Below are 23,129 nucleotides of genomic sequence, written 5' to 3'. Positions count from 1 at the left end.
AAATCAGTGGCTGACCTGCTGAGTAAAACATCCTAATTAAAACATAGCCTACTCTGTAGTTTCATTTATCTCTGTGTTTCAGAGGGGTGCTGAGCTAATCCACTGTGCATGGAGAATTATGGCTTACTCTATCAGGCCGGGGGATTCTGAGCCGCAAATACTACCAGCTCAGCTCTCTTTTTCCCGTGCCTCTTATCTCGGTCCCCTGATTAAAACTGACAAACAGTACCCAGTGCGCTGCTAATGAAGTTTCACTGACTGTGAAGGCTTTTTCCTGGTAAAGAAAAAAGGAAGCTTTTCAGAGATCTTTAGGGAAACAGAGGACCTTGCACATGCTGAGTAAGAAATGTAACAGGGGAACATAGTTTTACGTCTGATGAGCCTGGTAATGGCAGTGAAACGTTTCTGTGATTTAAGTTATTACTGAACAAAGTGCAACTATGTATTATAAAACAAAAACCTATGAACTTCTCCCAAGAGGTAGACAACCTATGGCCAGCCAGCAGTAGAGGAACCACACGTCATGTGATACCCAAGAACTGTGCATCCTCTATCTTTGGGATGTTAAACTAAGATGCCCGTGATATTTATTCATCAGCATAGTAAGCAATCACCACTGAATTGAACTACAACTCCCGTGATTCTTCCTAGGTCTGGAGCAATAATTTTTCCTTGGTACTACAAATCATTCAAGTCTATGGCAGCCTCGGACTTGTTATTCAACGACCTATCCCATACCGGGGTACACTTGTACCTTAGTGAGAATTTTTTGTACTTTTGTGGTCTATTGTTAGCTAACTGTGGGAGGCATTTAGAGGGGAAATAATGTGATTTCCTGTTTACAAATTATTATGAGGGCTTTTAGGGCTGTAGAACCTTGTGGTCCCCTCATGCCCACCAAACATTCTGAGCTCCTGGAGAAGAGGGACATCAGGGGCAGAAAGGGGGAGAGAGGAATTCCCAAATAAAAATGACTATTTAGCAGGGACAACCAATGATGTATTGGTGTGAAAGGAAAAGCTTGGTTGTAAATTAACCAATAGTTGAGGCTCTATGGATTACCTGAAATCACAGAAGAATAGACACAAAGAAGACACAAGCGCCAATCATTGAATAGCCATAACTTAATGATCTGCCATTAACGACTGGTGAAGAAATAAATCTGCCAGTTCTTATACAGTCCCTGAATTTAATATTGAATAAGATTATTACAGCCATACACGTGAGGTATCATCTCCCGGTCACAAATCACTGCAATGTAACAGATTTACTGCACTACGGGAATTTCACTGGAATCGACAGTGTGTTCTACAATAAATCTAGCAGATGTTTTATAACAATAAAGGAATGTCGTGTGCTGTTGTGGACAATTTAATCACTTCATGTTACAAAAGTAATTAGAGGTATTATGTCAATTGAGAGGATACAGCCTTGGGGTCTTTACCTCTCTGAACCATGTCTTCAGCACCTCCTTGTCTTTGCACTTCCTAACCAACATAGAATAGGCTCGCATGGTGGTGCCCCTATCCTCCATAGGACCAAACTTGTTAGCTTCATTAGAAGTTCTTTAGGGCAATGACTTAGAAACATAGCCATTGCATTTATCTGGTGGATGTTCATTTTATATGATCATGTTGACCTGCTGTATGGGTGACATAAGTAGCCACCTGCAGCATTTAGCCAGTTAAGGATGCTGCTGCCTGCATTCCTAGTGAACGAAGGACTTGAAAGGACAGAGTAGAAGAGGTGCCAGTAGGTAACATAGTAACATAGTAACATAGTAACATAGTTCATAAGGTTGAAAAAAGACCAAAGTCCATCAAGTTCAACCTATATACATATTGTGTCCCTACTGTGTTGATCCAGAGGAAGGCAAAAAACCCTTATGAAGCAGATGCCAATTGCCCCATACCAGGGGGAAAATTCCTTCCCGACTCCAAATATGGCAATCAGAATAAATCCCTGGATCAACGTTCTGTCCCTATTAATCTAATATCCATAACTTGTAATATTATTGCTTTCAAGAAACACGTCCAGGCTCCTTTTGAACTCTTTTATTGAGTTTACCATCACCACTTCCTCTGGCAGAGAGTTCCATAATCTCACCGCTCTTACTGTAAAGAACCCCCGTCTGTGCTGGTGTAGAAACCTTCTTTCCTCCAGCCGTAGAGGATGTCCCCTTGTTATAGATACAGTCCTGGGTATAAATAGGTCCTGGGAGTGATCTCTGTACTGCCCCCTTATATATTTATACATAGTTATTAAGTCCCCCCTAAGCCGTCTTTTTTCCAAACTAAATAACCCCAATTCTGATAATCTTTCTGGGTACTGTAGTCCTCCCATTCCCCTTATTACTCTGGTTGCCCGTCTTTGAACCCTCTCCAGCTCCACTATATCTTTCTTGTACACTGGTGCCCAGTACTGTACACAGTATTCCATGTGTGGTCTGACTAGTGACTTGTACAGGGGTAGAATTATTTCCTTGTCGTGGGCATCTATGCCCCTTTTGATGCACCCCATGATTTTATTTGCCTTAGCAGCAGCTGCCTGACACTGGTCGCTACAGGTAAATTTACTGTTAACTAAAACTCCTAAGTCCTTTTCCATGTCAGTCGTCCCCAGTGTTTTCCCATTTAATACATATTCCCAGCCTGGATTTTTCTTCCCCATGTGCATAACCTTACATTTATCTGTGTTGAACCTCATCTGCCACATCCCAGCCCAAGCCTCCAACCTATGCAGATCCATTTGTAATCGTGCGCTGTCCTCTATTGTGTTAACCACGTTACAGAGCTTAGTATCGTCTGCAAAGATTGATACTTTACTATGCAATCCCTCTACAAGGTCATTAATAAATATATTAAAAAGAATAGGACCCAAAACTGACCCCTGTGGTACCCCACTAGCAACAGTCACCCACTCAGAGTATGTACCATTAATAACCACCCTCTGTTTCCTATCACTGAGCCAGTTACTTACCCAGGTATCTTGGCAAATCGAATATATCCCATGCTGTACCAAACCTCCCAAGTTTCCCTCTTTCCTCCCCTGATGCCCCTCTTTTCTAGGAGCGTTTGCTGGGTACCAAAGGGTTCTACAGCACAGGCCTGGCCACCCATCTGGCATACTGGGCAAATGCCTGATGGGTTTGCTAGCCAACATCACGTCATACTCACCCAACCTGCCGCTTTAGTGCTGGATACATCCAACTCCACACTGCATAAGCATAGAAATGTATAGTGTGTGGCCCCTCATATCCAGCCCCCGGCTGCACTTACGTCATTGGCAACTGCTGACCTCAAATCTCTGGCCATTCCAAATGTAGGGAAGGGAATATACCTTATAATGACCCTTTCACTGGGGAAAATTACAGAAAATATTCACTCCTGTATTTAAAATCAACACTGTCCTGTGTCACGTCCTTTTTTTATTTTAATATCAGTCCACAGTTAAAAAGGACACCTGGTCACCGTAGTCTATAATCATTTTAATTAACCAAAAATTGCAGTTTACTATCGCCGCTCCTGGCACTGGAGGGTTTCGGATTCTCTTGCCTTGTTTTGACAAAGCTCAGAAGAGAATTTATGGGGTGTTAGATCAGTTTAATGCACATGTTTGTAGAGCCATATTGATAATTATACATGCTATAAATCATCTGGGCAGGTCTGCACAAGGCTGTGGGTGATATATTGCTGTCTGCTGGAAGGCAGGGAACACAAGTGACACTTATGTAGTGTATAATATGTCTGCAGACACTTTAACCTTTGCATTCCTCGTTCAACATGCAATTATGGGAAACTGCTTCTTATGCTTCCTAGTCGGGTGTTTTAGTCTTCTGAAACTCAACGCAAAACATCGCTTTCAAGCATTTAGCCCAAAGAAGCTACACGGTCGCCTATTACTGCACAATCGCTGATGGGTTACTAACCATTAAGAGTATTAAAGGTATCCTCTTACAGAGAAGCTAGGAGTTCACTGCAGTTCTTCATCATTCATTGACCATAGCTATCAACAGTCTTTAATCTCTATGGACATTCCCAACAACGCAATGTCTTGTTGCATTGCTCTGGTTAGTATGATTCCTGGCAGCACCAGACAGGGTCTAAAAGGTTCATGGGATGTTGGCAACCCTTCATCCTGGGGCAACATCAGTTAATACTGAGGCTACTGGCAATGATATGGGATGGGTCCTGCCAAGGGATGGGTAAAAAAAGGAAAAAAGATGAATCCCCTATTTAAAGGTTGCAAATCTGTCATGTAATGGGAAACTCATCGGAAGCCAATAAAGTACAAGGCTATGTGCTTTCCTCAGCAGAAGCTGAAAGATGCAATTTCTTCTTGATAAATGCATAAATAAAGCATCTTCTGCCAAAAGCAGAGAGGGATTGCATTATAACAATGCGGCTTGGAAGACGAGTAAAGAAGAAATATCCCGTATCAACATAATAATAATGGAAAAAATGTGTATTCGTTCATAGCATGTCTGGCGTGGGTTGCAGGAGGACTTATGAGATCTTAAGTAGTTATGGCCACCACGGGAGATCACTTATCCACGAGAAATATAATAAAGCCTGCACCTGCTGCGGAACCTCTTTCGTAACTGAGCTCTCAATCATCATCTTAATAAGCCGACACATAGTCTGTAGCTCTCCCAAAAAAAAATCACGCAAAATGGTCATTGACATGCCAGGTATGCGAAAAAAAATTTTTTTATTATTATTATTAAAAAAGTAATAATATTAATAATAATAGGAATTATTATTAAAATAATAAGATTTTTTTTTAGAAGACAGTTTTAGTTCTAACCAAAATTTCAGTATTTTGTCAAGATCCAACCAGTGGCTTTCTATATCATAGCATTTCAAGCCCCCAAATTCTCAACCGAATCAGCAGCAGGTACGTGCAGAGCCTTCCTGAATTTTGTGTCCAAAACTAATCAATTTGTGTGCAGAACTGTAGAAATCAAATCAGTGCTTTTTTCCCCCGAATCATATGGCTTTGTCTTTTTAAACAGATGTTGTTCCACTCTTAATTAGAGCGCAGAAAAGAAAAGATTCCTAAGCAGCAATATCTGATTTAGAGCCTTGAAACAGCAGCTGAGTGGTTGTTGCAGAAATTATATATTTATATCAGTCTCGGGATCGCTTTGCAGGAGAATGCGTATAAGCCGGCAGATTGACTCGGGACAACATCATGCCACTAATGTCGACAACATTCTCTAACTGTCAGTGTAACAATTAAATGGGACGGGCCATTGATCATGGAGTTATAACAGCAACGTTGGTTTGGGTTCTGCTGTGAAAATGACAGCCCATCACCTCTTTTTCTTGTAACAGAAGGCGTTGCAGTTCTGTTTGAATAGGTTAAACAGTCAGATACAGCTCGATGAAAATGATCATGATAGAAATGTCAGCTAGAGATAATATTTCACCCGCTATGTTCAGTGCTGACTATACGGGATCAAATTGGCAAGGTTCAGGCATCTGAAATGTTGGGTGGTGTATGTGCATGGGACATCGGGGATCGCATGTATAAACTAAGCCTTCACAATGCACCAGGGAACATCAAACCATGGATATAATGCATTGATATATAATTTGACAGCAGATAAGACCCATTCGCCCCGTCTAGTCTGCCTGTTTCTCCTGCTATGAAGACTCAGACTTTAATCAGTGGTTGGTCTCCTCCATTCAGGAGCCATATGCCTATCCCATGCATGTTAAAATGCCCTTACTGTATTAACTTCTACGGCTTCTGCTGTGAGGCTGTTCCACATATCTACAGTAGAGTAAACCTTCGTACATTACATGTATCTCATACCTCCCAAAGTTCCAAAGAGCCGCACTTACCCTTGTAGGTATGAATAGAAATGTGGAATTTTATGCTTTGAGATGAAGGATTCGGCCAAGACTGTTTATCTGACTTCTGACAACCGTTTATGTAACTGAGTATTTAGAAGAAGTAGTATCTATCCCATTGAAACAATTTAAATGATGAACACATTTACTTCTTTGTACATAGATACTTTGCTACCCGGTAGAGAAGATGAGAAGGACATCGGAGGAGAAGATGAGAAGGACATTGGATGAGAAAAGAGGGGCTGCTTTCCCAAAAGGTGAGACTTTCTAAGCCTCTCAAAAATCACAGCGTCCTTCCTTTCTAAAAGTAAGAGAGAGACTAATAAAAGTCACTCTAAACCGTGAAGAAGCCACTCTTCTTTTATCTAGCGCGGTGATTTAAGATTTTTGTTATTTCCTTATATATCCCCAGCTGTAAGATAATGATTTGGGGAAAACACTTTTGGGACAGAATCCGCAACATTCAATTTCTGTTTGCCGCGTTATTATAAACGATAAAGCGCTTTGGCAAACCTCGAGAAATTTAGGATGAATATGGAGGATGGATCTTGAAGAGAAGGAACGATATTTATGTTGGTTTTAGTTTTGTCTCTTGAATTACAAGAGATTACTTCACTTACATCCAATACTTTGACTTTCAGGTCCTGGGTAATGCGTTTTTGGTGAGTGCCGCTGTCAGTACGGAGCAATAAAGGAAAACATAAGCTGAAAACACGGAACTTTAAGAGCAGGGAAAATTCAATTTTGCTCCCCCAGCTCCGAAGCAGCATCTCAGGCTCCTCCGATTGTGTTTAATAAAAGGTTTGATGACAAAAGGAGCAGGAATGAAGGGCTTAGAGGGAGCACCTGGGGGCTCCATGCAATGTTCTCGCTGATTTCTAATGATTTACCTACACATGTTATCGGTAAACAGTCTGTGACCTTCCAGCTTAGCGGGCCCGGTGAATGACAGCTGTGGGTATTAGGGCTGTGTGTGAGGGCTGGGGTGAAACCTTTCCTGATGCTGGCATCAAATACGCAAGTAATACCCTGGCTATTAACCCTTTAACGACCACGTATGGTAAGGAATGAATCATTCTACCTTGCAGAACACATGCGCCTCTTAAACGCTTGAGACAAGTTCCGGTGCTCTTGGGGGAATTTCGGGGACCTTTCCAGGACTAGTCCTCCCCAGAACTCTTCTTCTGATAAGAGGAGTGATACTGTGTCATGGAGGTGAGGCGAGGGGCTTCGAGGCAGGGTCTCTAATAGACTGGGAAGGTAAACGATGATCCTCACTGGATCCCACCATATAATAACTCTCTTAATGGTTATTGCCCACCTACATAGTTGTCAACGTACTGCATACTATTCCAAATACTAACAGCTACTATAGCTATCAATAGGTCACAAAGTCTCTGTAAGGCCCCTCCCCAGCCACACCTTTAACCACCCCCCCCCAAAAAAATGTTCCTCTTTGGCCATTTAAAATTATTGTTGGTATTATAAGAAAATCATTTATATCAATTATTTTGAGGTTTTAAAAAAAGTATTTATCAAACTTAATTAAAAATTGAGACTACATTTTTTATTATTATTATTATTTTTATCATTAAACCCTTTAAGGCATTAAGAAGAAGTTAATTAAATGTGTGTTCCTGAAGGGGATATAAAACTGTGCCGGGACCGAATGCCTCTAGAGGATTTAGTAACTATCCCTACCCTATATTTAACTTCTAATCATGGATTCACCAAACAGCAAGAAATGTCACCAAATGCCAAGGGACAAATGCAATGACGTTTGGAAGCAATTATTATAAATAAATAGCATGCTATTGACTGAAACCTAAGTAACAATTAACTAACACATGGCTGTCCAGCTCTGTCCTCCAGGGCCATAATCCTACCAGAGCTTTAGAATCATTTGATTAATATATCATAATTAATTAGTGTTTCAATATGCTAAATACTAACCTAAAATCACAGAGTTTGGCCTGCCTGTCAAACAGTAGTATGGTCTAGGAATAGGATTATGCTGATTGTCAATTTCTTAGCTTTTTTAGGTTATCAATCATTTTAAACTCATTCCACTACCTTTAAGAAGATCAACTATACCTATAGTAGCATATCGTGTGCATTACACATATTTCCTACACAAATTATTTTCTGGTAAATGAGTAAATAAACTAAAATGCCCATGGATGCCCACATACACATTGCCACAGACACTTGCATTTAGATACAGACATTGTGTCTAAGACTAATGATATTTGGAACCATATATTGGCTTGGTTTGGAGTCAACCACGTCATCAATGATTGAAGTGTTTATGTGTAACCACCAAGTAGTAGCTAAACACACAACTTATAGGATAGGTAGAATAATAAAGGACCAGTTAAAGGTTTTTGTTTTTATAGATAAAATACCCAAAATGCTAACAAATATGGTTTTTCAGCTGGACCCTTCGCTAGGAAAACCCAACTTTTAGTTTAGCTCCTAATCAAAACGAAACTTAAATATTTCCCCAGAAGGGATATTTTTATTTAAATCTGATCCCTACGTGAGAGTGTGAGGATTGAGGAGCAAATACAACATACACAAAGTACACAGGGCATTAATCCGCTCAAGGAAAAATGTGCAAATCACAAAACATACACAAAATGTAATGACAGAGAATGACAGAGTGCTAAATCTTACTAAACTGCAAATCCTGTCGTTCCAGTAACATCAAACCTCAGAAATCAGTCAACGGCAAATTAGTGACCTCGGGGGGAAAGTAGTCTGGTACGCGATCACCTAGAATCTCAGGCTTTTAATCTCCAAGATTAAAGTGCACCTGTCACCTGTACAGCTTTTAGAAGCTTCAAATGCATTTGTTGTAACTGTCTAGAACTTGTAATTTTTGTTTTTCAATCAGGGATTTGTGGTTTACAAGTAAAGGGCTATTCGACCTCAGCAAAGCTGAGACTTGTGACTTGTGAAGCAAAATGTGTATAACTAATGACTTCTTCTGTCCTGAATTCACCTCGCTTCTCCTTCCAAGGCTGCCAGAACCAGCACTGGTTATCTTTGCAGTTAAAATATGGCGCTATTTAACAAATAAACCTATGACTTCAAGCTACTTGGTGAGCACATACTGTTTTACTGTGAGGCTACAATAGCTTTGATGCTATAATTACATGTTCCAAATAAGTTACCGTATATATATATATATATATATATGCAGTGAGGTCTTTAAAGAATTCGATAAATCAACATTAAAAAATAATTTGTCGCTCTCTTAAACCGACATTTTATATTTCAATAGGTTAAAAAACCTAATTTATGTGACTGCAAATTCAGAAAATAATAATAATAATAATAAAAAGAAGTCTCGCACTTAGTTTATTTTGTGTTATGAATTGATGGAACAATTCTAAAAACCTACTGCTGTCCCAAGCAATTACGAACGTTGCTCATAATTACAAATTCCCCTCTGTTATTCAGCTCCTCAGTGTCTGTTTCCAACAAGATACCACAGTCGTAGCTCCTATATATGCTTTAATATATGCATTAATCATTACATCTGTGGTAGATGGTTAGAAAGTCTCCATAATGGCCTGCGTTAGAAGTGGCCTGTCTAGACAAGACTCCAGATCGGAGTAGACAACCATAGACAGAGATGGGTCTTGTACTGCAGCTCAACAAAACCTAGAAGATGGAAACTGTCCAGTTCTGACAACTAAAGGTAAGATCTTCATCTAACACTAAGAACGCTTACCCTTCACATAATCATTCCCTATTTATTTATAACTGTAGTCTACTCACAGACAAGGATTCGTTATTCATGCAACTTGGATACCCAATAAGACTCACATTAAGTTGTAGTTCGTCCGTCCACTGTCCGATTAGTTTGTATCCTTGTGTGCTGTTGTTTATGATTTGGTACTGGAAGATGTCATATCGTCCCAAAGTGTCCCCATTCTTATTAAACATCACAGGCGTCCCGGCGCTGCCTGTGTGGGAGGAATGTTGATCATTACAACAAAGCCCTTTGATGAAGCGATGGAATTCTCAATGAGAAGAGCTTGTCTATTGGTGGCTTCCTTTGAGCCCTCGTAATGCCAAACACTATAGTGTTCACCTTGATGACATCTAAAGGGTTCTCTAAAGCTACTTTGGCCTCATTTTACAAATCATAATCACTGTGTTTTGGATAGGACATTACTTCAAGCAGAAGCATTGAGCAGAAGACACATGGGTTTGACTTGGCAACCTTTTCCTCTAGAATGGTATCTCAAGGGTGACAACACATGTCAACTAGCATTGTCTTCTTCCAAGACAAAAACTAGAAAAAGAAACTATTATGACCAAATTCTTACTTCTTGGAAAGTTACAAAGTTACTATTTCTTTTCTAAATATAAAGGCAGTAAGGACTATTGCTCCCACCGGTGGGATAAGTTGTGTTATTTTACCTTATAATGGATAATGAGAGCTATTGAAGATCCCTGAAACTCTAAATTATTACAGATTATGATGCGGTATCAAAAGGAGCATTAACCATGGATTCGATGGTATGTAAAAAAGGGAGACTAAACCAGATTATCTACTTAAAGAATCCTGATTTTTATAACTAAGAATAAATTGAATGGAAGAAAATCCAGACAGTGTCTTTCGAACCTTTAAAAGCAAGACTGAAAATCTCAAAATTTGCAACTAAATTGCTAAATAATTAGAGCTGCTTTTTTCCCCCTGATGCTGGACATGAACAGTAGGTTGTAAAACCATATATATGTGCTAACTCTTGAAGACTTGTGTGCCTCTACCTCACAATACGGGCCAAATTACCAAAATGAGTTCAATTATTCTTTGAAGGAAATTGAGAAAATTATTAAAGAAATCACTGGATAGTTTAAAAAGGAAATAATAACCCTTCTTGCAGCTGAGTATCCTGCCGTGTAAAGGATATTTCACTGAAATGCAAGTGTGGCGGGCAGGAACGAGATGTATCCAGGCTCAATGTGATAGAGGCAGCCACGCAAGGGCAACTATAGGAGGGACAGTACCTGCGTACTATACACAGCATACAGGGTTAAAAGCACCAGGTTATAAGAACATGTGGAATTACTTTCGGGCCATAAAATTAATTTCCAGGGCACATATGAAATTTACCCACCATTAGTTCTCTGGCGTGGTTAGTTCAGATTTCTCTGGCTCCTTTGTACATAATGCAAGGTCTGGTGTAAATACATCTCAGATTGCTGTGCCAAAGGCTATAGTTTTAGTTCAGTAGGCTATGTTTTTGAGGGGTCATTGTGGTAACTGCCTATATTAAATGAGGTCTTTGTCTATGTTTAGAACTTTTCACCTGATGCACACCAGTTTTACATATAAAATCCCACCCAATGTACGGTTGATTTCCAGTAGATCTATGGATCTGGCACTAGTAACTGTAAAATAGTAACTTGTTAAATGGTATTGTTCTGGCGGTAGTCAAAGTGTATCGCTTAAGTTCTAAACAAGAAAGTAAGATAGTAGATGTGTGATAGTAGATCTTCTGATCAAGATAAAGTCCCTAAACACTTACCATTAAAGCTGACATTGCGGATGTATTTAAGCAGTTTCTTCCCCCCTGCATGCTCCATCTCTGGGCAAAGTCCAGAGAAACCTGGACACAGGTCCTTGTTCATATTATGCAGAGCGTGTGCCATGGCATACACGGCATCTACGACAAACTGGACCCTCCCGTCCTGTTCATATTTCGAGTCTTGACCGATGCGCTCTTGGCCTGCAAGAGGAGACAGAGAATATGTTTCAAGTGCGACCAAACACCATGACAATTAAAAGAACTGTATCATATATATTTATACCATATATATCAATAATGAACCTGTGTGGACCCATTCATACCTCATGTGAGTCCTACCACAAATTCCCTCTCACTCTAACTCATAATTCTTTTTGCAAAACCTGTTCTATACAGATATTTTCTCTTTTCATTTCGACATCTCAGAAATTAGTTCCACGATTTTGATTTATTTGAAAGTGACATATCTGTGTAAAAATATTCTATTGTTAGGCAAATGACACATGTCATTTGCCTATTGTTACTGTCCTCTCCCCCGGAACCGCTCGTCCTCCTCCTCCTTTTCCATCATCTTGGGTTTTTAGCATTCTCTGTCCCATATTCAGTTTCCTTTTGGCAGTAATCCAGAAACAGTCCTGCTAGAATACAGTTCACAGATATAGAGTATCAAAATTAAAGAACTACTCTTCATTAAACCTGGCCAGATTTCCAATCTTATTACAAAAGCCTAGGTTTTTAAGGGTCCTAACTGAATATATTTAGGGATACCGTTTGTAACTGAAGTGGTGTATTTAATTATATACAAACTAGGGGACACAATGTATATGTCCACATTTGTTTCTATAGCATTATGTCTCTCCATGATAAGTTAGAACTTTCACATCTTCTGATAGGGGTTCCAAGACTCGATGGACCTGCTTCAACTCTAGACTGTAAGCTTGCGATCCGGGCTCTCTCCATCGCATGTATCGCTTTGTTTTAGTCTGTCAATTCTTGTCTTGTCATATCCCTTGAATTTATGCATTGTATTAAGCGCTGCGTAAACTGTTGGCGCTATATAAATAAAAGATAATAATAATAATAAACTGTTTCCATGTTAATCCCACTGACGCATGCCTGGTAGTGATGGCTGTAACACAGCCCTATCATTTGCATCTTTCCATAATCAATCAGCAAAGAGAAATTCTATCTTAACAAATGGGGGGGGGGGGGGGACTTTACATGATTAAACGTGTGTTTGGTGGGGTTAGGGCATTTAACAATAATAGGAATGATGAGTTTGATTCAATGAGTACGATAACGATAACTAGTGGGTTGATTTAACCAACATGACTAAGAACTGATTTGTAGTTGTAAAAGTCAGAAATATTTTCTTCCTTTAGATATGATGAATAATTAGTTTTAATATACTCTTTGAGAGTTAGGTAAAAAAAGGCTTTAATTTAAAATTATTACATCAAAGTTATTCAATTCAGCAGTTTGCTACAAATGTAACAACGTTAATTGGTAAAAAACCCAAAGACACTTAACATCGTTACATTTGTAGCATCTTGTTCAATGACATAACTTTAAAGTAGTAATTTAAATTGAGCCCTGATACCTTTTCCTGGCATAAAGCCCAAGGCACTATTTGTTAACCATATTGGGGGGGGGTAAATTACTGATTTAAACAAAATAACAAAAATCTGTTTTCATGTTTAACACTTTCAATGCTGGTAAATATTAATAACTAAGATAAATTAAACCCAAGGCTAACCCTGCACTACATAAACCTCACTACCTAATATAATTGTATAATTATTATAATAGAAAACAAACTATGTGTAATTACCGGTTTGACAAATGAGACTTTATTATTTCATAAACCTTCCTAATGATACATTTAGTTACAGAAGTGTTAACTTTCAATGAGTAGATCGTACGGCATTCCCAGCCTTGGCACTCCACACTGCGGTGGGCAGTCACGGGTGGATATGCAATGCTGCGCGCTACGTGACCATAAAAACGTAATGTACAACCAATCCAGCTGTCGGCCACATTTATGTCATCCTAGTCCAGCTCAGGGTATAATGACTTTAACTGATAAAGACAATTACCAATGTTAATGATCTCTAAAACAATGTATTGTTGATGTCTTCAGAAATTGCATCTTACCGGTACACTTGCGGTCAGTGTCCTCTTTTTTTGAGCCCGTAATAGTTAACTTGCAGTTGAAATTTTCTTCCCAGTATTCTGCAAACCACACATTTCTCCTGTTATTTTCCAAAGTCCGCGATGTAAAATATACCTCAAAACCTACAAAAAAAGTGCAGAATAATTACTCTGATAACATATACTTGACGACCCATAAAGCATAGTTGACAAAAGTGTAACTCATGCAGAGTCATGTCATGGGGGGGATTGTTGTGACATCACATACTAGCCAAGGAATTGTCCTGTTGTCACGTCCAGTCTAACAAAAAAACATAAATATGAACTATTTGCTAACACAAACTTAATAAATTCAGCTTTAATCATATCATATTTTGACCAATACAGCATCACACAGGCTTAGATGTAACATAATGAAGTTTTACTTTACTAAGAGTATGGTAGAGAAGTGGAACAGCTTTCCAGCTGAAGGGATAGAAGTTAGCTTGTTAAAGTTGACGTCTTCACAACAGGAAAAACGGGGCAGACAAGGTGGGTTGAATTGGTCTTGACCAATTTCTATGTTTCTAAACTGCCAACTAGAGGCACATCTCCCCTCGTTGTCCCTGAAGATGGACAGAAATACCTGCACCCGTAGACCACCTTCATACACGCTGTTTGCTAATTGGCCCCATGGACACAGCAAGCGGTTCTCATATATCTTATCATTGTGCGCAGAGCTTCTGGACATATTGGGGTCTCTCTACTTAGTGCCGAGAAATCACCCAACAAAGAGCAGCTTGTCTCTTTTCACCCTGTTCTTTATTCAAATGACTAATTCTAATTGCATGAGTACATTGTGAACAGTTGCCAATCAAGATTAATTAGGAGTTTTTCACTTGCTGACTATTTAAATATTTGCACATCATGCTACTCCCTTTAAATACCATCCTTTTCCCAATCTCATTCCCCGGCTACCGCAGAAATTCAAGTAACGTCCACGACTCCACGCTCGGATCTGGTTATGTAGTGGTGGGGTTTAAACAATTGTTTCATCAAAATCTATTATGATCGCATAAGGTTAATTCCCTCTATGTTTTTTTCAAGCAACATTTATTATATTCTTGGGTAAAATTCACTTTGGAATTACCCTTTATAATAGATAAGACTTGTAGGCAGGTTGTTTTGCTGGTTTAACTCACCAACTTTGCTATGCGTGAAGAAGGTCTAAGGTCTGAGGAGCTTCTCTGGAAGTTGAATAGTTGAGCTGACCTTGTATAATGCAGCTAAAGAACTGATATTTTTGTTCTGATGGCATTGATTTTACTATACACTATACAGGGCATGTTTAGCCTTTCTTAGAGGAAAAACTCAATGGAGATGGTCCTTCATAATAAACAGAGAAGTCAGAGAGATGACATGATGAGCTCTCCTGCAAACTCCTACTTTAGGGAATAAGCCTCTGTGTGTTGCCATTTAGTAGAATATGAGGATTCCAAGACAGTACATGTGCTACTCATGTATCTATATCAGAGTGATATGTTTAGATAGCAGAAACCTCTCCTCAGGCACCATCTCTTAACATGTTGATGTCATTCTTAGGTTGCACCCCGTTGTGTCGGCATTCTACTCTTCCCCGCAGAAGATAGTCCTTAGCTGATAAATATTTCAGACAGGTGAATTTATCTGCAGTGTGAAGTACGGCAGGAGGGAGCTAAGTACCCAGAACCTGTTAGCAGCAATGCCAAGTACTTTCTATAGAGTGAGCCATCTGTGCGGCTGTGTACATATAAATACAGAATGTGTCAATGCGGCCCTCGCAGACGAGGCATAAAGCACAGAAAAAAAACACACTTCAGAGATAGAAGGTAAGGGAGAGATGGGTAAAGCAAGCAGCAGTGAAAGAACAGAAGATAACATTGTTGTGTTTCAAAATCTTAACTCATAAAACTGTCTTTGCACAAAATTACAATTGATGCACATTTTGGATATCAGTTTTTCGAGGGAAGGTGGGGAAGCTGCAGACCAGGATTTAAATGGCACATTCACTCTTGATGCTACTGGAGCTCATTAGCAATCCTTATAACTGCCGCGCACTTTCAGTTTACTAAGTTAATTTTGATGATATACATTGTATTTCATTTGTACTCCTAATTGTAGCTCGCCTTGCTATATAACTAAAAGTCCTTATCTCACTGTAACCAATAGAAGACATCCTCCCAACCCCAAGAGGTCCATTTTAAGAATGCAGTTTATTGGGGAAATAGCTTACTATGATCTGCTTTAAGGGTTTCAGCAAAGTGACATTTCATATACGGAGGTGGCACTTCAGCCAGCACAAGTCCAACCAAGGCCAAGCCAGTCCAGCATCTTCTTATGAAGTGAGCCAAAAGTCTCTCTGTTTACAACATCTTTGCCAGACGAAAGGGATACAGGTCAGAGAGAAAGCTGCCTTCCCTTGGCTGCTTCTCAAATGCAATTGTTCATATATCAGTCACGGGTAGGTTGGGAGGGTTGTGAATGGCTCTGCTCAGCTTTAGCAGCCAATGTTTAATTGTGGGTTCTTCTGCATGGAAGAGTCCAATAATGGCAAAGTATGAAAGCTTCTGGATGGAAACATTGTTTGCTTTGCATTATCTCTGTCACTCTCAGGGGATTGGCAAAAATTCTATTCTGTGTCAACTTCATCCAGCTATGACAGACACTGGTATTGTTCTGTCGAACTGGAAACAAGTTCCTAAACTGGATTCACGAGATAAACGGATGGGCAGCCCTTAGGGATCAAAAGCTGTGGACCATTCAAATGCTGTAGGGATTTCTGACTGGCGTAGGTCACGGCTCACGCCGGCAAACTTTATTACAACTCATAGGGGGGAAATGCTGTTTATATAGGTTCATATAACAATCAGTAGGAAGCATGCCTTGGTAAAAGTTATGATTTATTCCCAAAAGTTTCATAATAGTTTTTACAGGCACAGAAAGTACAAAGTCATCAAACATCACTGTTTTAAAGGGGGGGGGGCAGAACATTTTAGCTCAAGGAAGCAACGTCAATGATCTTAACAAAAACTGTCAGGGCCGTAAATGACAATCCGAGTTGAAAGCCCTTTATGCTGCATCCTTGCTTGTGCTTATACACAGTGGGTGAGCAGCCTGGATTTTAACTACTACTTACCCATGGAAGCTGTGCAAGGATGAAGAATGAAATACGGGCTGAAATATTAGGGGCTCCGGTAGGTTTATTAAAAAAAAAAATCCCGCTTCACACTTAACCATCTTCCGCAACAGCTTGAGGGCTTTCGCTGCTGAACCATGATATTTAGGTCAGAGCTGAAAATCCTAAAATGTCACTCAGCCGGAATATGCAGTTAAATAAAAGACGTCAGATGCCACCAAACATTGAAAATACTGCTGTCACTTAAAGGTCTGTTTGCTAAAATAAATACTAGCAGTCACAGACGTAACAAGTCCTATTCCAAAAGCCTCCTATAATCATAATAGGCTGTTATGTCTCCACCTTGTTTCATCAATGTCACTGCAAATCCTCAAAGGCAAATGGACAAAATCCTCAAACATGGTCCATAAGTGTTTCTCAGTATCTCATGTAACTAATCTTTAGGAGCCAAATTGTACAAAACACAAAATATTTGGTGTCCACCCATGCCCCTTACTTATCAAGGTCTCCTTGGGTCATTGGGGTCTTTGCCAATGATAGAGTTGTCAGGATAGTAATGGTTTCAACTGCTTGACTTCATTACGCATTTTAGGGGTTCAACCTCGGTCATCTTCTGCTGCAGAAAGAGCCCTGTATAATGTACAGGCTAGGCATTTAGACAGCTAATTACACAGGGAGCATATACATCTAATGCTTAACCAATCATCTTAAGTCGGTATTTGCGCTCCTAATGTCTTCTCCATGGGAGACTCATCGACCTTTGTGTGCAAGTTACCCTGCTGGGTGTGATGCTACAGAGGATACTGTGGTCCTATCAGTTAGCTACTTAAGCAGAACACTCAACAAATCAAGAGATTAACACGCAATTAGTGTGTTACTGTTTCCTCTTTTTTTGTGCATCATGGAAATCAGATGTGTCCTTATCTATTTAGCATAATTAATCAACATAAATAATCACATCAAAGAGGTCTGGAGATAAAAATGGGATTGTCATCATTCTCCATTCTAATTGAAGTGATTCTGAGTGGTACGTAGGGAAAAATCTAACTTAGACCCAGTGTGTCTGTGGGTATCAGCACCCTGTTCACCACATTTTCAGGATCAGCTGACTAACCGTTACACAGATGACAACTGCTCCAATTTGCCCAGAACTGACCCAATAGCGGGTAATCAGTGGAACCAGGTACTCCGTCTGCAAAAAGTGGACTGGACATGGGTATTACCAAGGAAAGACTGGTGGCCTGTTCCAGAGGGGCATGATAATATTAATAAGTTCCATTATTTGGTGAATAATATTGATGGAAATACAACATAAGATGCAATTAAAGGGTAACCTCTCTGCAGAACCACGGCCAGCAGCACCTTCAAAACTACATATTCAAAAAGATATATATTGAAGTGTTGTTTTATGTAGCAGTGCTCCCTTTTGTATAATGGTTTTTATAATGTGTAATTTTACCTGTATTAATGTTACCCTCAATTCTTTTAAGATAGAAAGCTATAGGGGACATACATGACAACTGTCTCTGTGTAGGAGGGACTGTGACTTTTTGGAACCCAAAACCAGATGTTGTTCTCCCCTCCCTTGATGTGCCTCTTTTCTAGGAGCTTGAAATGTTTGCTGAGTATGAGTGAATCTCATCGTTCTACTGCCCTGAAAACAGCACAGATTGTGTTCAGAAATTAAATTGTGTATGTGTTAGCAGTGTGTTAGCACTGTGTATATGTTATTGTGAAGTGAAAGTAAAAAGGTTTTTCCAAATGTATAAGGTGGCTCGGGAGAAAAGGTTTAGTTGAGATAGTAGCCCCCCCAAAGGATTTACACACTAGCACACACACACTCATTATAACACATATACACCCACAAATACACTCACTCTTAAACACACTTACACTAACACACACTGACTCCATCATAGCTCACTCTACCAACTACATCTACATATCACTACACTTTACACGTCATACATACGCACACCTCTCACCACGCATCACACCATTATGTTGCCCAGTGCTCATCCTTTTAGGTGCATGTTCCATGACCCGCAAATAGGCCAGATCATCATCCTGTATAACAGGATATCACACATGAAAAATAGGTTGGGGATGAGACTTGAAGAGCCATGAAGGATCTTGAAGGTGATGCTCAGGGTATTGATTTTAGTGTAGGGTCAAGTAGTACACTAGACCAAAGAAAGAGTATTCTTGTGGGTGATAACAGGTTCTAGAGTGGAGATACCATGTTTCTTTTCATGTTAAAAGGATGGAGACAATGTTTTATAAACATTAGTAGTTAGATACCTAAAGCCTTTATTTACCACCAAAACTTCTATCTGTGCTGCAAGAACAAAGTACTACATTTTCTTAACTTTATTGCAAATCAAGTTTTTTTATCTAATTTTTTAACTTTTCAGGTTTCTATTGCAGCTCTAGGAATTCCAGGAAATCTAGAATAAAATCAGCAATAGTGTTCGAATCCAGCTCAAAGTTCCTTGCTCTGCAAAAAAAAAAGCCACTTCCGGCACATTCCCACTTTTGTTACCTTTATAGCAATTTTAATTTTTGCATCTTAAAACACATCATCTGTTGCATTCTCTCTAGCAGATGCTTCATATTAGATGATGAAATAGTGACATTAAATGTGTCTGTTCTAATTTTGTTCAGATTCATTAGCATGTAACAACAACAGAGGAGACACTGCAGGCTAATTAGCGTGAGTGGGATGCGTCCCCATCAGACAGGTAGCAGCTTTCTGGTGTTAGCGTGCGCTCACAGACCTATTGCAGGAGCAATACACTGTATCAATTGTATTATGGGAATTTAGTCTTTAGACTCCAGTGTCTCAGGCAGTTTCCAGAACAAAGTTTTATATATCAACCAAAAAATTCCAAAGAAAAGAGAAACCACACAATATAATTACAATTGTGCATGAAATACTAATAGTGATATAGAAATGTTTAGAATGTGTTCAGAGCCACCTCTCACATTTTTGAAACATTTCTAAATCACTATTAGTACTTAATACACAATTCAACCCAAATATGGTATATTTATAAATGCCCCCCCCAAAGAATAATAATTAATAACTTACCCTGAAGAGAAGATACAGCTCTAGAGCTGCAGCAGAATGTCTCTTCTGTAGTCTGTTTCTTGCCATTGGCTGTTTCAAGCAGCCAATCAGTGGCAGAGAAGCGCTCCCAGTGAAGTCAGTTGGAGCATTTTCTGTGCCTGTGCACAGGGGGTCCCAGTAGACCACCAAAAATGCTCGCCATGTCAGCACTGGAGCTGAACGAGGGTAAGTATATCATGTGGCAAGAGATGTGTTCAACTTAACACGTCCTGTATGACAATCAGCTGGGGGTCGGGGAAAGGGGCAAATGCATATGGGGATTCTAGAAGCCATGGCTGTCTAGGTTAAGACAGAAAGTTGAATCTCAGAGTATGTATGAAAACTAAGAAATGAAATGTTTTTACTCAATCCAACTCTCACTGAGAAAGAACATATTAATGGCAAACCAAGTGCCAGTCAAAATAAGAACATAGTTCTTCAAGCCAGCTCCTATTTATACTTTCTGACCTCGGCAAATTTTAGATAGATATGGAATTTCTAAAAGAATCCAAACCTAAGAGAATGTACGAGAAAATTCCACTACATTGTCCTTTGGTTTAGATGGTGTAGAGCAGAATGTCTTCAAGCTTCACATCTAAATGTCTGCCTTTGTCTGAAATACTGCTGTTTTGACCTCAGTCTTCTTCATGTGGACTTTGATATTTCCATTACTCAATTGCCTTTCAAGAAACACTCACAAATTAGAAAGTTGGAATTCATGTGGAGTTCAAGAGGAGGAAGGTTAATGCTCTATATTTAATCTTCCTACCCAACAAGATATTTAAATTGGAAGAATTCATTTTCATGTCCAAAGTTTCTGTCCGCTGTCATTATTGAACTTGGATGCTTGTCACTATTTATTCAAACCTCTGTATTTTATGGTGCGTTATACTTTTAGATATATTGCCCTCTTAATACTGGCTGCTTGATAAAATGAACTTTGCATTATTTTTTCCTGTAAGACAAGTTTTCATTTGACAACCCTGTTTGGTTTGCTTACCCTTAATCAGTGCTCAGTGTTCTTCTGTATCTTTCGATAGCGATAAAATACTTTGTTACATTTGTAAAGTACTTACCATCGTTGATTGCTCTCTTTGGAAGAATAGTGATTGCACCTTCAGCCACATCCTCAAGATCACTTATTGGAGCAGTCTTAGACCCCCAGCTGTCAGATGCGACCCAGTAGAAGTGTCCTAGTTGGTCTGCTCTCTTAACTGCAGCCAAAACCTGTCTGGGGAAGATGAATAATTCATGTAGATGCTCAATTAACTGAGTGCAATCACCAAGTTCATGTTCTCCACAGTTCTCTACAGATTTGTATTTACCTCTGGAGGTCTGACCCAGCATCGGGATATGACATCATAAACAATAATAATAATCATAACACGCAGGCCTCCATACTATAAGTGAGTCAGTTGGGAAGATAAGATATATCCCCTGTAGCTGACCCATTTAGAAGTGGCACACCAGAGGGCATGATCGCCCAAGAGGTGAGTGCCACTCCACTCAGGGTGTGATGTGTTGGAAGGAGATGCATTTTCCTTACTACAGCATAATCTACAATTCCCCCCCCCACCCCACATTGGTGGCATTGGGAAAAGTCATATCCATCCCAAATAAGAGATGTAGTCCAATACTTGAAACCCACAAGGGAGTATGGAAGATAGATCCATGTATACTACATTCTAACTCAGCATCCCGTCCGTATGACACTGAGTTACCGCATTTATACCAACCAATCTGTCCATTACCTGATGTCATCATCTTCATTGGCAAAAACAACCACAGCACGGGCTTGCGGCGTCTCTAGCAATTGCTTGACGATCTTGTCAAAATCGTTTGGTCTGCTGTTATGTGGTATTTTCAGGGACTGAGCGATGCAGAGACCTCCTGTTGGGGTACAAGAGAGGAAGAGAGCATAAGATAGTGTCTCTCGGAGAACTTAACATTCCAGGCGTGAAGGACATTCCCAGCTCATACCGAGAACTGCTAAATTATACCCAGCTCATTTATTAAAGTCTTCTGGCTACACAATTTCACAAAATTAATAAATAATAGAACATAACATTTACAGAGTAAGAAAAGAACATTGAACTTATATTTTTATGGCTTGATATATGTTCTGCTGGGCAAAGAGCTTTTATTAAGATACTTTAACCAACTGTATGCCAACTGGATGCTCACAGAATTCAGCACCTTTCTACTTGTTGGAATCTATGGTTTAGAACCATAACTACTGTTTGCCTGCACTTACCTGCTAGCTCTTGTAACAATGAATTACGAGCCTAAAGGACAGCACTGACCAGTTGGGCAGAGATAAAAAGCAGAGGTAATTATTAGGGCACCAGCGATGGTGGATGTCAACTTCCATAGCCCTAAGTTAGATATGTACGGTAATTATACTCCACAGCAGACAGAGAACCCGGGAGTTGTCTGTTCTTGCAATAATCTATTTGAGACACACAATTATAGGTTGAATGCCTAGATGCCCCAGGAACCATAACTGTATCATTATAGATATTTTCCAGTAATGTTTTAAACTCAGACTAGAGTAAATTGCATCCTATGGGAAAACCGGAACAGGCATCAGTGCACATAGGGTGAGTTTTACGTTGGGTCAGAGCAGTTTATCTCATTAACTATGTATTTTGAAAGGTCAACTTTGCTTTTTTTTGTTAGAATACATTCATAAAGGCTTTCACTTATATGTATTAGAATATTAAGCCAGTGTTCACTAGTAACTCACCATTTAGTGAATAAGCCCTAATTGTATGCACAACGTATAAGGTTGCTGCCGAACCTTGCGTGAAACAAACTATCGGTATGATAGATCATTAGAGATTTTGGAGCAGCACACGTCTTTGTCTGGATAAGGAAGGCAATGATTTGGCTGTAAGGCTAATACATAAAAGAATCTAAAAATGTTACTATAGTATGTAACACTTGACAACCCGCTTCTGCATTGATAAAAGTAACAAAATATCTTGTGCATTTTGTAAACCCATAAAAACATCAGCAGGTGGCGAAAAAAATAAAGGGGTTTGATAAAGGGAATTTTGGATAATTTGTTTTTAGCTATACAAAAAGGGTTTGCAAGCTCTCCTTACCTCCCTTGCGCCTATTGTCCGCATGACCACAAATGGATGTCTTTATGGACCTACAAATTGAGGAGATAATCTTTTCTCATGGTCAAACTCTACATCATTAACGCCTTCATGGCTAATAAAATCAGGTATATCTGTGGATGTGAACGTTCATTATCAGGTAATGGATTAAATGTGCCTGTCTTCCCTTGATGTGATAAACCTTGC

At 39.5% G+C, this 23,129-nt stretch overlaps 1 protein-coding gene across 1 annotated transcript in view; it reads right to left on the bottom strand.

Annotated features, from left to right (window-relative positions):
* The window catches only part of LOC149285465 (metabotropic glutamate receptor 7-like), a 168,879-nt gene that overhangs the window by 55,891 nt on the left and 89,859 nt on the right, over nt 1-23,129 (bottom strand). The window contains exons 3-7 of the mRNA XM_089495381.1: nt 21,570-21,708; nt 20,895-21,049; nt 13,559-13,699; nt 11,405-11,605; nt 9,693-9,832 (exon numbers count right to left, since the gene is read on the bottom strand). Of these exons, the coding sequence (XP_089351507.1) occupies nt 9,693-9,832; nt 11,405-11,605; nt 13,559-13,699; nt 20,895-21,049; nt 21,570-21,708 (776 nt within the window). The remainder of the gene's footprint in view (nt 1-9,692; nt 9,833-11,404; nt 11,606-13,558; nt 13,700-20,894; nt 21,050-21,569; nt 21,709-23,129) is intronic.

This window comes from Sceloporus occidentalis, unplaced genomic scaffold, assembly GCF_023333645.1.
Source record: "Sceloporus occidentalis isolate IW3139 unplaced genomic scaffold, rSceOcc1.0.p SCAF_79, whole genome shotgun sequence".
Lineage (NCBI taxonomy): Eukaryota > Metazoa > Chordata > Lepidosauria > Squamata > Phrynosomatidae > Sceloporus > Sceloporus occidentalis.
This window is presented reverse-complemented; position numbering and strand designations above follow the sequence as displayed.